Source organism: Panthera onca, chromosome C2, assembly GCF_046562875.1.
Source record: "Panthera onca isolate mPanOnc1 chromosome C2, mPanOnc1 haplotype 2, whole genome shotgun sequence".
NCBI lineage: Eukaryota > Metazoa > Chordata > Mammalia > Carnivora > Felidae > Panthera > Panthera onca.
In genome coordinates, this window is record NC_138347.1 from 7,197,501 (window position 1) to 7,211,030 (window position 13,530).

General features: G+C 45.3%; 1 protein-coding gene across 9 annotated transcripts in view; it reads left to right on the top strand.

Moving 5' to 3' along the window:
• The window catches only part of ERG (ETS transcription factor ERG), a 263,881-nt gene that overhangs the window by 228,838 nt on the left and 21,513 nt on the right, over nt 1-13,530 (top strand). For all 9 annotated transcript variants that reach the window (XM_078452772.2, XM_060640881.3, XM_060640880.3 and 6 more), the window contains one exon: nt 12,972-13,175. In XM_078452772.2, coding sequence (XP_078308898.2) covers nt 12,972-13,175 — 204 coding nt within the window. The remainder of the gene's footprint in view (nt 1-12,971; nt 13,176-13,530) is intronic.

Below are 13,530 nucleotides of genomic sequence, written 5' to 3' on the forward strand. Positions count from 1 at the left end.
TAGTCTGAGTCTTAAAGCATGAAAGCCAGAGACCTGAAGGCCCGAGATCAATGCCCCAGCTCAAAAGTCAGGCAAAGGGAGCAAATCCTCTCTTCCTTCCTCCACCTTTTTGTTCCATTTGGGTCCTTATGGGTTAGTTGGTGTCACCCACCCCCACAGGGGAGGGCAGGCTACGAGTTTACTCAGTCTTCTAATTCAAATGCTGATTTCTTTTGGAAACACCCTTACAGACACACCCAGAAATAATGTTTAACCAAATGTCTGGACGTCTCGTGATTCAGTCAGGTTGGCACATAAAACCATCATAAACATCTCCCTTTAAACATGGGGACTTGGAGCCCTAGCTAGAAGCAAAGCAACTCTCTCAGGAACACTTGTGCAGGTGGGTGAGACCAGAGCCGCTACCCAGGCCTGTGCTCACGTATACCTACAGAAGTTGTTGGTAAGACCTCAAGCCTTCATTTTACTTCGTCATGCCACGAACCACTCCCACGGATCGCTCCCACTGTGTCTACCTTATGGAGCGTGTTTCTATAAGCTTCTACTTAAATTGCTTCTGTGCAACCAAGTCAAGCAAGCAGACGACCAAACCAGTTAAACCTTAACTCCTAAAGTCCAAGTTAATTATCGTCCTAAACTATGAGCTGGGTAGTGATTGCGGAAACTGCCCTTGGGTTATATGTGTGACCGAAATCATAAATACAGAAATGGTGACGGCTCCTGTGTATCGAGTGCACACTGTTGTCAGGCACCGGGCTGTCCACTTTGTCCGTAAGGTATTATCTCATTTAAGCCTCACAAAGCACCCTATGGTGTAGGCAGTATTTGTTGTTCTCACGTTACAGATAAAGAAACTAAAGCTGGGGAAGCCAAGATCATTGCTCAGCGTGTCTCAGCCAATAATTTGGAGAGCCAGGATTCTCATCCAGTTCTGTCTGATCCCAGAGGCTGAGTTCTCCTTCCCATGCCACTATCAAAATTATCCAGGGAAGAACACAAAGCCATGCCATGGTAGGATGTGTTGGTTAAGTTGTTGCAGAAATTCTAAAATGGGCTTTTCAAAGGGGACTAAGTAAAGAAGGAAAGACTGGAGATGTTCACAATAGTCTACTGTGTTGCTCAGCACGTAACCTGTCTGACTCCACAATGGCATTGAAAATGGCTTAGATTTGGGGCGCCTGGGTGGCTCAGTCGGTTGAGCGTCCGACTTCAGCTCAGGTCATGGTCTTGCGGTTTGTGGGTTCGAGCCTGGGGCGGGCTCTGTGCTGACAGCTCGGAGCCTGGAGCCTGCTTCGGATTCTGTGTCTCCCCTTCTCTCTGCCCCTCCCATGCTCATGCTCTCTCTCTGTTTCTCAATAACAAATAAAAAATTTAGAAAAAAAAATAAAAAAAATGGCTTAAACCTAGCGTGAGTGGCTGGCTGGACGTATAATGAATTAGAAAAAAATTTTAAGATAGATGATTTTGGTTTGGTTTATTCTGTGTTTAAGTGACCCGTGGGACACCAGTGAGGCAGTATGGGGGTAGAGCTTAGGGTAGAGAGTCATCTATCGGGGGTTACCACACCTGTGTTCTAATCTCTGCCATTTTGTAGCTCTGAGATCTGGAAAGTCACTTAATCTTGGCTTTCCTTAGCCTGCAGGTACACCCAAATACAGATGATAGTGATGCTTACTAAATATATATATATATATATATATATATATATATATATATATGGTGTGTGTGTGTGTGTATATACACATATATATATATGCCATATATATATGATGCTGTATGGATTAAATGAGACAGCACATGTGAAGTGCATACACAGTGCCTAGGATACAGTAGGCCTCAAAAAATTACAGCTTTCCTTTTCATAGTTGGCTCAGGCATTTGGGAGAAGTTTCTAGACTCGAGATAGATCTGCAGATATAAGCATGTGGTGTCGTTTGAATTGTGCCCCCACAGAAAAGCTATGTTAAAGCCCTAACTCCCAGGGCCTTAGGACATTACCTTATTTGGAAGTAGAGTATTTTTAGGTTGAATCAAGTCAAGATGAGGTCATGAGGGTGGGTCTAATAAAATGACTTACGTCCTTATTAAAAGGGGAAATTAGGACCCAGACGCACAAAGGAGAGATGATGTGAAGGCACATAGGGAGAAGCCCTGTGAAAATGGAGGCAGAGATTGGAGTGGTACAGCTGTCAGTCAGGGAATCCCACGCATGGCTGACTGACCACCACCAAAAGCCAGAAGAGACAGGGGAAGGATTCTACCCAGAGCCCAGAGGAGGCCGGCCCTACTGACACCTTGATCTCGGACTGCTAGCCTCCACAGCTCTAAGATAATACATTTCTGTTGTTTTAAGCCACTTAGTTTATGGTTCTCTGTTACAGCAACGCTTGGTAACTAATATGCGTGCATGTTGTAGTTAGAACATGGGAGGGGCGCCTGGGTGGCTCAGTCGGTTAAGCGTGTGACTTTGCCTCAGGTCATGATCTCCTGGTTCGTGAGTTCGAGCCCTACATCGGGCTCTGTGTTGACAGCTCAGAGCCTGGAACCTGCTTCGGATTCTCTGTCTCCCTCTCTCTCTGCCCCGCCCCTGCTCACGCTCTGCCTCGTTCTCAAAAATAAATATTAAAAAAAAAAAAAAAAAGAGGAACATGGGAGTAGATAGGAAGTCCAGGGGAGTGCCCATAGGGAGTGAGAACCAGAGACAAAACTCTGGGGACACCAACATCTAAAAGATGGGCAAAGAAAGAAAACCCAAGCAGGAAGAAACTTTTAAGTGGAATAGGTCATTGCGTTTCTAAAACACGATGAGCATAAGCTGTGTAATCATGGAATGACCAAGGAGAGGCAACAAGGGAAGAAATGAAGTAAAACAAAATCCCAAAAACTAGATAAACCATGATAAACCACTCCAGAAGAGTTGAGAATGACTCCACGCAGTGAGATATTTTGGTGCGTCAGAATGCCAAAGATATGTTTAGAGGCCAGCAAAACTGATTTAATCATGTGTTTTTGAATAAAAGACATAATGAAATTATGTCTTCTCAAGCAGGCTAAGGATAGGCACATTTTCTTACAGTGTTTGAATTGTAGGGTGTTACATGATTAATATGTACAACCAATTTTTTGACAATTGGTTACGTAAAACATGAATGGAATAGATCATAGCATGAGCTAGGGTGATGGGTGCATTGGAAATGGAAACGTTTAAAGTAAGTCGGTAAAAAATAGGCCGAGAGGACTGGTGGTCCTGGTAAAATATTGAGCTTAAGAGGAGCTAAAGATGTTCCTCTGGCCCAGCACCTGGAAATGCAGATTGGAATCAGATACCTTTGATACGCATAGCTGAACTGGGAAGAAAGTGCGTGAGTTCCTGAGGGACTAAAAACAAAGAGGGAGCTGAGAACAGAGTACTCCACCCTCCTGTTGTCACCAGCCTGTCACAAGTGGCATGGGTGGGGGTGGGATACCAATGTCTACACCACAGAGATTTGGGTTTTAAAGGGCCAGAAGATGAGGTCTTGGGCTGCACAAAGCAGAGAGTTGGATCCCTTCTCTCCCTATGCACACACACACCGAACTGTGTTTTCCAGCAACCCCAGGCTGAGGAATTAAGCAATGAAAAGTGGTCATGGGCTAATGATAACCTCAGACACCTGGCGGAAGTACCTGTGAACTCTTCCTGGACAGACATGTCTTCAGTCCAAACTTTACAGAATTCCTGCAGAAGAACATGCGTTGAAGATGACTCTGTAACTCCAAATTACAAAAAGAGGAAGAAACAATCTACCTAGACCGATACTCAGCAGAGACCACGGACCCTCAAGGACGTTAGATAATTGAAGTATGGGATTGAGAATATAAAGTAAATATATTTTAAAGTGGTTAAATACACAAAAGAAGGAACCCAAAAGAGAGGAGCAAGACGTTATGGAAAAGAACAGATGATTTTGAAGAAGCAGGAAGACTCCTAGAAACACAAAAAAAGGATTCGAAGGTATCAGAAACTCAGTAGAAGGGTTAAACAGCTGATCTGAAAAAGCCAAAGAGTGAATTAACGAAAGCAGACTTGCAGTTGTTTTCAGAGCCCATCACAGTGATGAAGAGAGGGGACATAGGAGAGAAGGTCAAGGGCAGGGAAGGGGCTCATGAGAATGTGCTGTGCAGATCTAATAGACATTCCAGAAAGGAGGGAATAAAAAGAACAGAAGATACGAAATATTTGAAGAGATAAAAGTAGCTATCTTCTGGGCTCTTCACTTTTTCTTTTTTTCTGCCATAAACTCGCTTAGTAGTTTGGTGAAGCCAACGGGTCCTTTAAAATCATGACTTTAAAATAAGCTTAAGAGGAATATGTTGAAAACTACATTAAGAGTGCATTCTGATTCATTATGTAAATTGAGGGGGAAATAAAAGATACTTTCAAAGGGTCAGAGTATGTTGCTAACTGACCCTCACTTCAGGAAATAACAAAAGATTTAATAAACAAAGAAAATGGATCCTGGATGAAAGAGTTAGATAAGAAGAAAATGGGAGCAATGAAATTGGTTAATATAAGAATAGATCTAAAGAGAAATGGCTGTAAAATGATAACAGCCTTCTAAGTAGGCAGTACAACAACAGAGTAGAATGAAAACATTGGACAACATCATCATATAAGATTAAGGATGGATGATGAGAGTTCGAGACTTCTAAATTCCTTGCTTTCTTTGGGAAAAGGATATATTTGGTGATTAAATTTAGATTTTGTTTAAAGATTCACAAGAAATAAAACTAGAATGTTAAGCAGCCAAACCAAAAGAGAAAGGATGATAGCCAATTTGACAATAAATTATATTTAAAAAATTAAAATAAAAAATAAATAAAAAATACTCCAAAGTCAGTTAAGTGCTCTTTATAAAAACATCTAACACAAAGAAAGAGTGACAGCAAACAGATGGAACAAAATGTACTAGTCAAATTCTAAGCAAAACACACATGACAAAAGTGGAAATAGAAAGCAGAAAGCATTATTGGAGATAATTGAGGGTTAATACATAATCAAAAAAGGTTACATTTATGAAAACCATATAACAGTGATGAACTTGTATGTACATAATAACATAGGCTCCAAATACATAAAGAACTGTAAGGAGAAAAAGATCCACTTTTGGTGAGAGATTTTAATTTGCCTTTTGCAGCAGTTGATCGATCAATGACATAAAAATTAGGTATATGTTACCAATTTTGACCCAATGGTTATTTATAGAAACCTACATGTAACAATTAGAGAATATACATTCTTTGTAAACTCTCCAGGGACATTTGTAGAAATTGACCATACACTATAGGCCACCAAAAAAGAACAACTGGAATAAAAGAATAAAAGGAAATTGGTGTCATATAGATCTCATTCGCTGGCTAATTCACTAATTTAAAACAAAAAATTAGAAATCAATAGCTATCAAAACGGTGACTGAACCTCATCTATGAATTAGGAAATTAAAAGGTTCAGAAACAGCCTCGGGTGTAGGCTTTTTGTGTTCAAATTTCAACCTGTGATACAGTGAAGCCCGAAGGGAGGCCAGTTCTATTGAGCCTGCTTTGTAAATGTAAAGCCTCCCCCTACAAGGAGACAAAATGTTAAGTCTTATTTTTGCAGGCTTCTGAGTGTCTCGGACAGCAGACTGGCAGACTTGCCCAGGGCTGGGTTTTATAAACAAAGATTTCATAGGGTTGTGATATGGCTTGGAGATACATTTTATGGTTTTGGTCCTTTATTTATTTATTTATTTATTTAATCTGAAAGCCAACATCTTACGCTGGTATTGTTCAAGAAAAATGTCACTTGGGGCTTATATTTTCACCAGTTTGACTCTTGCTTAACCTTACTTTTATTCATTCCTCTGGCAGGGGGTGGGGGGTCTGAAACAGGATGTTTGCCTGCATGAGGTATTCTGTTTCACAAACTGATTTAAATATCTACTTAATATTTTCCTGGCAGCCGTGGAACTCTACTAGGTCAGAAAACAGTTTCAGGGAAATGTAAAAATAAGTTCAGCCCTCCACCCACGCACTGCTCGCCACTCCCCCCGCCCCCAGCAGTAATTTAAAGGGTGCAACTCCTGACCTCCCTTGGACTATGGGGGCTTACCATTTTGATGTCCGTGAGATGTGGGCTGGTGACACAGATGTTTTCAAAACAATTGGACTGGAGGCTGAAAACCAAACAACTTATCTTCAGTGGTTCATAATTCATCTGACAGAAAGCACCTCCAAAAGCTTCTCAAAATAAAGCGATAAATCAGACCTCTGCGTTTAAAGGAAGAGGCTGCTCCTGCGATAATAGATTGTTTATTTCATCTCCGCAGAGTTTACGATGCGAAATCCAGCGTGTGGATGCATTCTTTCTCCGCAGTATGTTACTGTTGGCAGAGTGCTTTCACATTCATTATCTCCTTTACTTTTCTATTCCCCTGATATTTCACTTAATTACCCACAGAAGAAGGAAATGATTTCCAGAGAGGTTAACGGTTTACATCTAGTAGATGGTTGAATCGGAACCCCCCAAGAGCCTTTTATTTGACCACCAAGTTTGGGGTACTCGATGTGATTATGATTCGATGCCTCAGATGTTTTCAGTGGCTCGGAAATTCCTGGACCATCAAGTCCAGCCTTCTTAGCAAGACGTTTAAGGCTCTCTTTGATCGGACCCTCCATCCTCCTCCATTTGTGTGAGCCCTCTGAAACCCTCCGCTGTAGCCACCCCTGGTTTCTTCCTTCTCTCTCAACACCTCTGGTGTTTCATGCCTCTGCAGCTATGAAGCCGGGCTTATGCTGCTCCCCTAAACTAAAGGGCTTCTCTGCTCTGTCACCTTAATTCTGTCAAATCCTTTTCATTAACCCAGGCTCAAGCCAAGCCCTGCTGGTGAAAAGTTTATGTTTTTCCTTGGCGTCTCTTTCTCCTGGCCGCCTCTGAATCCATAATCGTGTGTAGCAAATGCTCAGTAACTCTCACATGAGTTTACTTAATCTTAGTCCTTGTCCTATGGGAGTCATGCCTTAGGTCCTTGGATTCTGTGTGTTGTTTTATGGAAGAGGAAAAGCAGGCTCCATCATGAGGTTAGGTGATGGGTTCTGAGCCTGGCTGCTCTCTGGAGGTGGAAGGTGTGAGATGGCACACCTAAACACGGGCAAAGGCGATACCTTGGCTGGGGTTCATTCTCTGGCCCCCTCCCCTTTCTCCTTCACATGCATAGTGGGGAATCGGAGAAGGAGGTAAGGTCTCTTGAATCTCGTGGGACCTCGTGAGCCTCCTTCAGTGACGGCAGGGTGGGACAGAAGAAGAAAACTTTGCTGACATACCATGAACCATGGAGGATACCCAAGAGACGCTACTGGGCTCTCTATGGCGTCGAAGGGTGAGCTGGGACCCAACACATTAACTTGAACTCTCCAAAACGCGACCTACTGCTGTAGCACCCATGCTGGGCCGGGGTAGCTGGGGTGGGTGGGGCTCACTGGGGCGCTGTCATTGGTGCAGGGAGTGGGCTTGCAGTCTTGACATCACCTCCCTACCCAGAGGGTCGTGACAAGCGCTTACCCCTCAAGAGCATTGAGGACAGATGGCCAAAGCAGGTGGTGAGTGTAGGTAAGGGGACAAGAAGGGGCTGGTCCTGCAGGCAGTGGGTGGTGTTTGGGCACAGGCATGGGGCGTGTGTGGCTGTAGGAAGACAGAATGGGGAATGGTTGAGAATAACACCTATGAAGACATCGGGACCCAGCGAACTAAGTGTCCTGTGCTTCGTGTTGAGGAGATTGGCCTTGTCCCTTGAAAAGGGTTCTCTGTTATGACACCTCCAGAGTAGGTCTGGAATAATGGCGCCCCAAGGATAGGTCAGAAAGGAACATCCTCATTTATTCTATCAGATGACCATATTTGGTTTTTCACGTTCTTCGCTTATAAACGTATAGGACAGGGACGTGGAGATCCATTCTCAAAAAGATACAGGAGTAACGCAACTTTGGATATCTTTATTCTTTTCAAATGAAAAAGATACCCACTAATCAACTGTAGAAGAAAGTGAGATTAAAATCTTACACCGTTGAAAGTTTTATAAAAACACCTTAACAAATATGCATATATGTAAATCCTTTGTAAGATCTTGTTTTGATTTTGAAACAGAGCAGAAAACGTTTTTATAAGCACCTGTTTAACCTAAGTACTACATGTTTATTGGAGAAATAAGAGAAAATGCAGTTTGGTGAAGGAGAAAAAAAATCTAAAAATCCCCATCACTTGTTCTCCAGAGATGGCAGTTGACATCCTTCTGCATGGCTCTCCCAAATTCTTTCCATGGATATATTTACATTTCTTCACAAAGTATAATTGTGCTTCAATCATGTTTTCAGACTTTTCAATTTAATTCACTTTGAGCACGTTTTCATATCGATATATTCTGCGGTATCATTTTAGTTTTCAAGCATCACAGAAACACCCCTAAATGTACTGCAACTTAACTCGTTTTCTTTCGGTCGGACATTTAGGGTGTTTCCAATGTTATGCTATTATAAACAACACTACAAAGAACATCCTTGAAAATAAATCATTGCGCACATCCTCTATTATTTCCTTATGATAAATTTCTAGAAGTGGAATTTTTTAGTTCAGAGACGATGCACACAGTTTTTTAAGGACATCTCAGACGTATCGCCGAATTGTTCATTGCAAAGGCGGTAGCAATTTATAGTCACGTCAGCGGTAGGAGAAAACAGCCGTTTCACCAACCAAAAGTGAGAACGTTGGAAATAAGAACAATACAGGTCAAAGAATTGGTCTCTGGGGTCTCGCCCGTGAGTCCCTGAAAGGAAAGTTGAATAAGCTGGGCTTAGCGAGGGAAACCAATTAACAGGACACCAAGGGACCACAGAGAAATGAGACTTCTCTTTTTTGGCTGTCTTCCTAAGGTGTCATTTCACTATTTTAACATGAACCCAGGGACTTGCAGGAAGATACTTCTATATCATTTTTTAAATATCTGGTTATACCATTAAGAGAAGAAAATGCATTCCCAGAATGAACTGATTTCTAGGAAGTAGCTACTCCACCCCCCCCCACCACCAAAATAGTCCTTCTGGGTTGTTAAAAGGAGAACATAACAAAATAAAAACACAAAGGGTGGGACAGCAGACGGCAAGACCTTCCGTGGGAGTGTCTGCGACTGTCCTCTGCACAGAACCGAGGGGGATGAGGGCTTGAGTTGCGGATCATTAAATACGATCCAGCTCTGCATAACGAGGAATTATGACAGGGCCGTGAGGAAAAAAAAAAAAGAAGAAGGAAGACCTTCTCTAAAAGCAGTCTAGGGTTTTGACCATTTTTATCCCTGAAGGTAAAACCCTGACCCGGTGGCGACGAGCCATCTGAACTTTCCTGGTGGACAAAGTTACCCTTCTGTGTACACACTCAGTGTTCGCAGATGACCGGAGCGTTCCCGTGTGTTTGGGTTACAGAGGAAGGTACACACCTTCCTGTCATCTCAGGTTTTGTAGGTGATGCTCTCGTTGACACAGAGCTCCCCTTGGTGTTCAGATTCTGTGCGCTGATTGCTGGTTGAGAGCGTGAGTGTTACAAAACTGGTTGAGATCCGGTAGCAGCCGGAAAAACTGAGCGTGTGCATGCCCCACGACCCAGCAATTCCACATCTAGGTGCCCCCTTCAGGCCGGCCCTTCCCACACTTCACCTGCACGCGGATCATCTCGAGAACTGGTGGAAATGTAGGTGGGGAGGGGCGCCCGAGACTCTGCTCCACACTTGCAGCAGCGAGGCCCCTGGGGGTGATGGTCTGAACCTCGGCTGCGCTTAAGAATTACCTGGGGAGCTTTTAACAGTTCCGATGCCCAGGCTGCCCTCCAGCAGGATGAAGTGAGAATCTCCGTGGGCGAGAGACCAGGCTCGGGCCCCCATCTCCGTGTGATTCCAACGTAGAGCCAGGGCTGTGGACCAGTGCCGATTCCTTCACATGTGCGGGGTGGGCACGGACGCTCGGGTGTTCGTGGAGAAGTGAATTGTGTCCACGCCTGTGAGGGGGCCCGAGAGCTGCTTAGTTGACACGATTGAATACTCCCACGTGGGTTAACTTGGACACATCTCGAAAATACACTGGTGGGTACCCAGAGCAAATCAGATTCCGTTCATGTGAAGTTTAAAAGCACAAACAGCACCGGAGGCCTGGGTGGCTCGGTGGGTTGAGCGTCCGACCTCGGCTCGGGTCATGATCTCACAGTCCGTGGGTTCGAGCCCCGTGTGGGGCTCTGTGCTGACGGCTCAGAGCCTGATAGGGTGAAAGTATTCAAATATACGTAGGGATGATGGGCACCAAGCTCAGAATGGTGGTTGCTTCATGGGTGTTGAGGCGGGGGAAGCTAGGAGGTGGATTCCACTGGATTTGAAGTCATTTCTTTCAATTAAAAAAAGATACGAGGGCCACCTATTGGGCGTTCGACTCTTGGTTTCTGCTCAGGTCATGATCTCATGGTTTGTGAGTTCAAGCCCAGAATTGGAGCCTGGAGCCTGCTTGGGATTCTCTCCCTCCCTCTCTCTCTGCCCCTCCCCTGCTCATGCTCGCTCTCTCTCTGTCTCTCTCTCACTCTCTCTCTCTCAAAATAAGTGAATAAGCTTGGGGTGCCTGGGTGGCTCAGTGGGTTAAGTGTCCGACTTCATCTCAGGTCATGATCTTGTGGTCTGTGAGTTCAAGCCCTGCATCGGGCTCTGTGTTGACAGCTCAGAGCCTGGAGCCTGCTTCTGATTCTGTGTCTCCCTCTCTCTCTCTCTCTCTCTGCCACTCCCCTGCTCATGCGCTCTCTCTCTCTCTCTCTCTCTCAAAAATAAAGATTTAAAAAATTTTTTTAAAAATTAAGTGAATAAGAAAAGAAATGAAATATTAGGGTGTGGATGGGAGGAGGGTGGGGGAGACAGAAGGAGGGAGAGACGAAAAATGGAAAGCAGAGAGGAAGCGGGCGAGAGGGAGGAGGCTCTGATGGTAGGATTGTCTGGAAGCCTCTCACTGTTACTGCTGTTTACTTCTGTAAACTTAAAACCTCTTCCAAGGGCACACACCATGCCCGACTCTTGAGTAGCCTGAAACGTTAGTAAGACCAAACAAAGTTCTAAAGCTATTAGCTACGAAGTGATTCCAAAGGATGACTTGTCCCTACACCAGATTCTCACTCATTATGACCAGAGCATCACAACACGCCTGACCTCTAAGGGCCTGTCCACAGAACCAAGGTCAAGGCTCTCGTTTTACATGTAAAAACAGATGCGGGAAGGGGATACAGTCTCTGGGGGTTGCAGCGAGTTGAAGGACCCTGGGATTCGAACTCTGGGCTCCTGCTCCCTACCTGGGTGTCTCCCATGTGCAAGTATTTTTTTCTTAAGTTTGTTTATTTATTTTGAGAGAGAGAGAGAGAGAAAGTTTGCATGCAAGTGGGAAGGGGCAGAGAGAGGGAGAGGAAGAGAAAATCCGCCAGTGCAGAGCCCGATGTGGGGCTCGAACTCACAAACTGCAAGATCATGACCCAAGGAGCAGTCAGACGCTTCACTGACTGAGCCACCCGGGTGCCCCTCCTACCTGCCGGTATTCGGGTGCCCTAAATATCCCTCTGCCCAGGCTGTTTGTGTGGCGTGTTCCTGGCTGTATTTCCACTGGGGATAATACAGTGGCTGTCCCACTGGCTGTGTCCTCTGGGACTCTACCCAGGTCCCCTCCCATATGTGGCAGTGGAGTGGGATGACACTGCCTGCCTGAGGTGGGGTGTTTGTGTGCCATAGCTGTGCGGTGAGAAGGTCCCCCAGCCAGTCCCCTACTCCTGCAGGTGCCTGATAGGTGCAAAATCAAACTCTCTGCAGGAAACCAACCGCTCTCTCTTGGAAATACCAACCCAGGGGCGCCTGGGGGTCCCAGTTGGTTAAGCGTCCGACTTCGGCTGAGGTCATGATCTCACAGTCTGTGACTTCGAGCCCCACGTCGAGCGCTGTGCTGACAGCTCAGAGCCTGGAGCCCGCTTCAGATTCTGTGTCTCCCTCTCATTCTCTCTCTACCTCTCCCCTGCTCATGCTCTGTCTCTCTCTCTCTCTCTCAAAAATAAATAAACTTAAAAAAAAATTTTTTTAATGAAATAACAGCTCATATGGGGTGCCCGGTGGCTCATTTGGGTTAAGCACCGACTTAGGCTCAGGTCATGAGTTTGAGCCCCCTATGTCGGGCTCTGTGCTGACAGCTCAGAGCCTGGAGCCTGCTTCAGATTCTGTCTCTCTGTCTCTCTTTGCTCCACCCCTGTTTTGCTCGCGCGCTCTCTCTCTCCCTGTCTCTCAAAAATAAACATTAAGAAAAACAATAATAAAAAAAAAGAAACACCAGCCCATGGGAGGCATTAGGGTTTTCGTTCACCTACGCTTGACTTCCAGTTTTGCGGTCAGTATTTTTCAGTATTTTGTATGAATGCTTTTTTTGCGTGACGGACGGTGATGAGTGTCTTCCTGATTTGTGTTCTGAGCTCTCGATGCCAACAGTTCCCTAAGGAAAGAAAATTTCCATGATTTTTTCATTTGTAAATAAATAAATAAAAATGAAACTAAGTGACAAAAATGAATAATAAAAAAGCCTGGTGCCTATGTGAAACTTCAGATGATCTGAGCCACGAGGGGCCAGTGGTGTTCCAGAACGATTCACTTTAAAGGCAGCGATTTCTGGGCGTGACTCAGATGGCTTTTTTTTTTGTTTTTTGTTTTTTGTTTTTTTGTCTTTCCCCCAAGACACTTGCTTTTGACAGGGCACCGTACCTGTTTGGAAGCCTGTCTTCTAGAACAGTGGGGAAGGAGCCCCTCCGGGAAGCCGTGGCTGGCGGGGGCCCTGCCTGGGATGTGGTTCTGCCCTGGAAATGCGTCTTCGGGAGGCGATTAGCTGATTGCTTCTGTCCCAACCCCTTTCAGATCCTACACTGTGGAGTACGGACCACGTCCGGCAGTGGCTGGAGTGGGCAGTGAAAGAGTATGGCCTTCCAGACGTCGACATCTTGCTGTTCCAGAACATCGACGGGAAGGAGCTGTGCAAGATGACCAAGGACGACTTCCAGAGGCTCACCCCGAGCTACAACGCTGACATCCTTCTCTCCCACCTGCACTACCTCAGAGAGAGTAAGAGGGTCGGGACGGAGATCACTGGGGTGCGGGTTCTTGCCAACCCGAGCTGAGGGGGTCCAGTCCAGTCTGTGACAGCTTCTTCCCGCCCTAACCCAGTTCTCACTTAGGATCTGGGAGAACCAAACGCTTACGAGGCCACGATCTAGGTACACATGTGACAAGCGGTCAAGCGCTTTTCCCAGAAGCCTGAGGGGTCACACGAGGCTTCAACTGCCTCCCCCTGGGTCACCTCCACCAAGAGGATCACGTGGCAGAGGGGAGCAGAGCTTCCTCTGGTCACACATTATTGAGTCCCCGTGGTGTCCCACACTAAAACGGAAACAGACGGAAAGGCCCCCGATGGGAATTA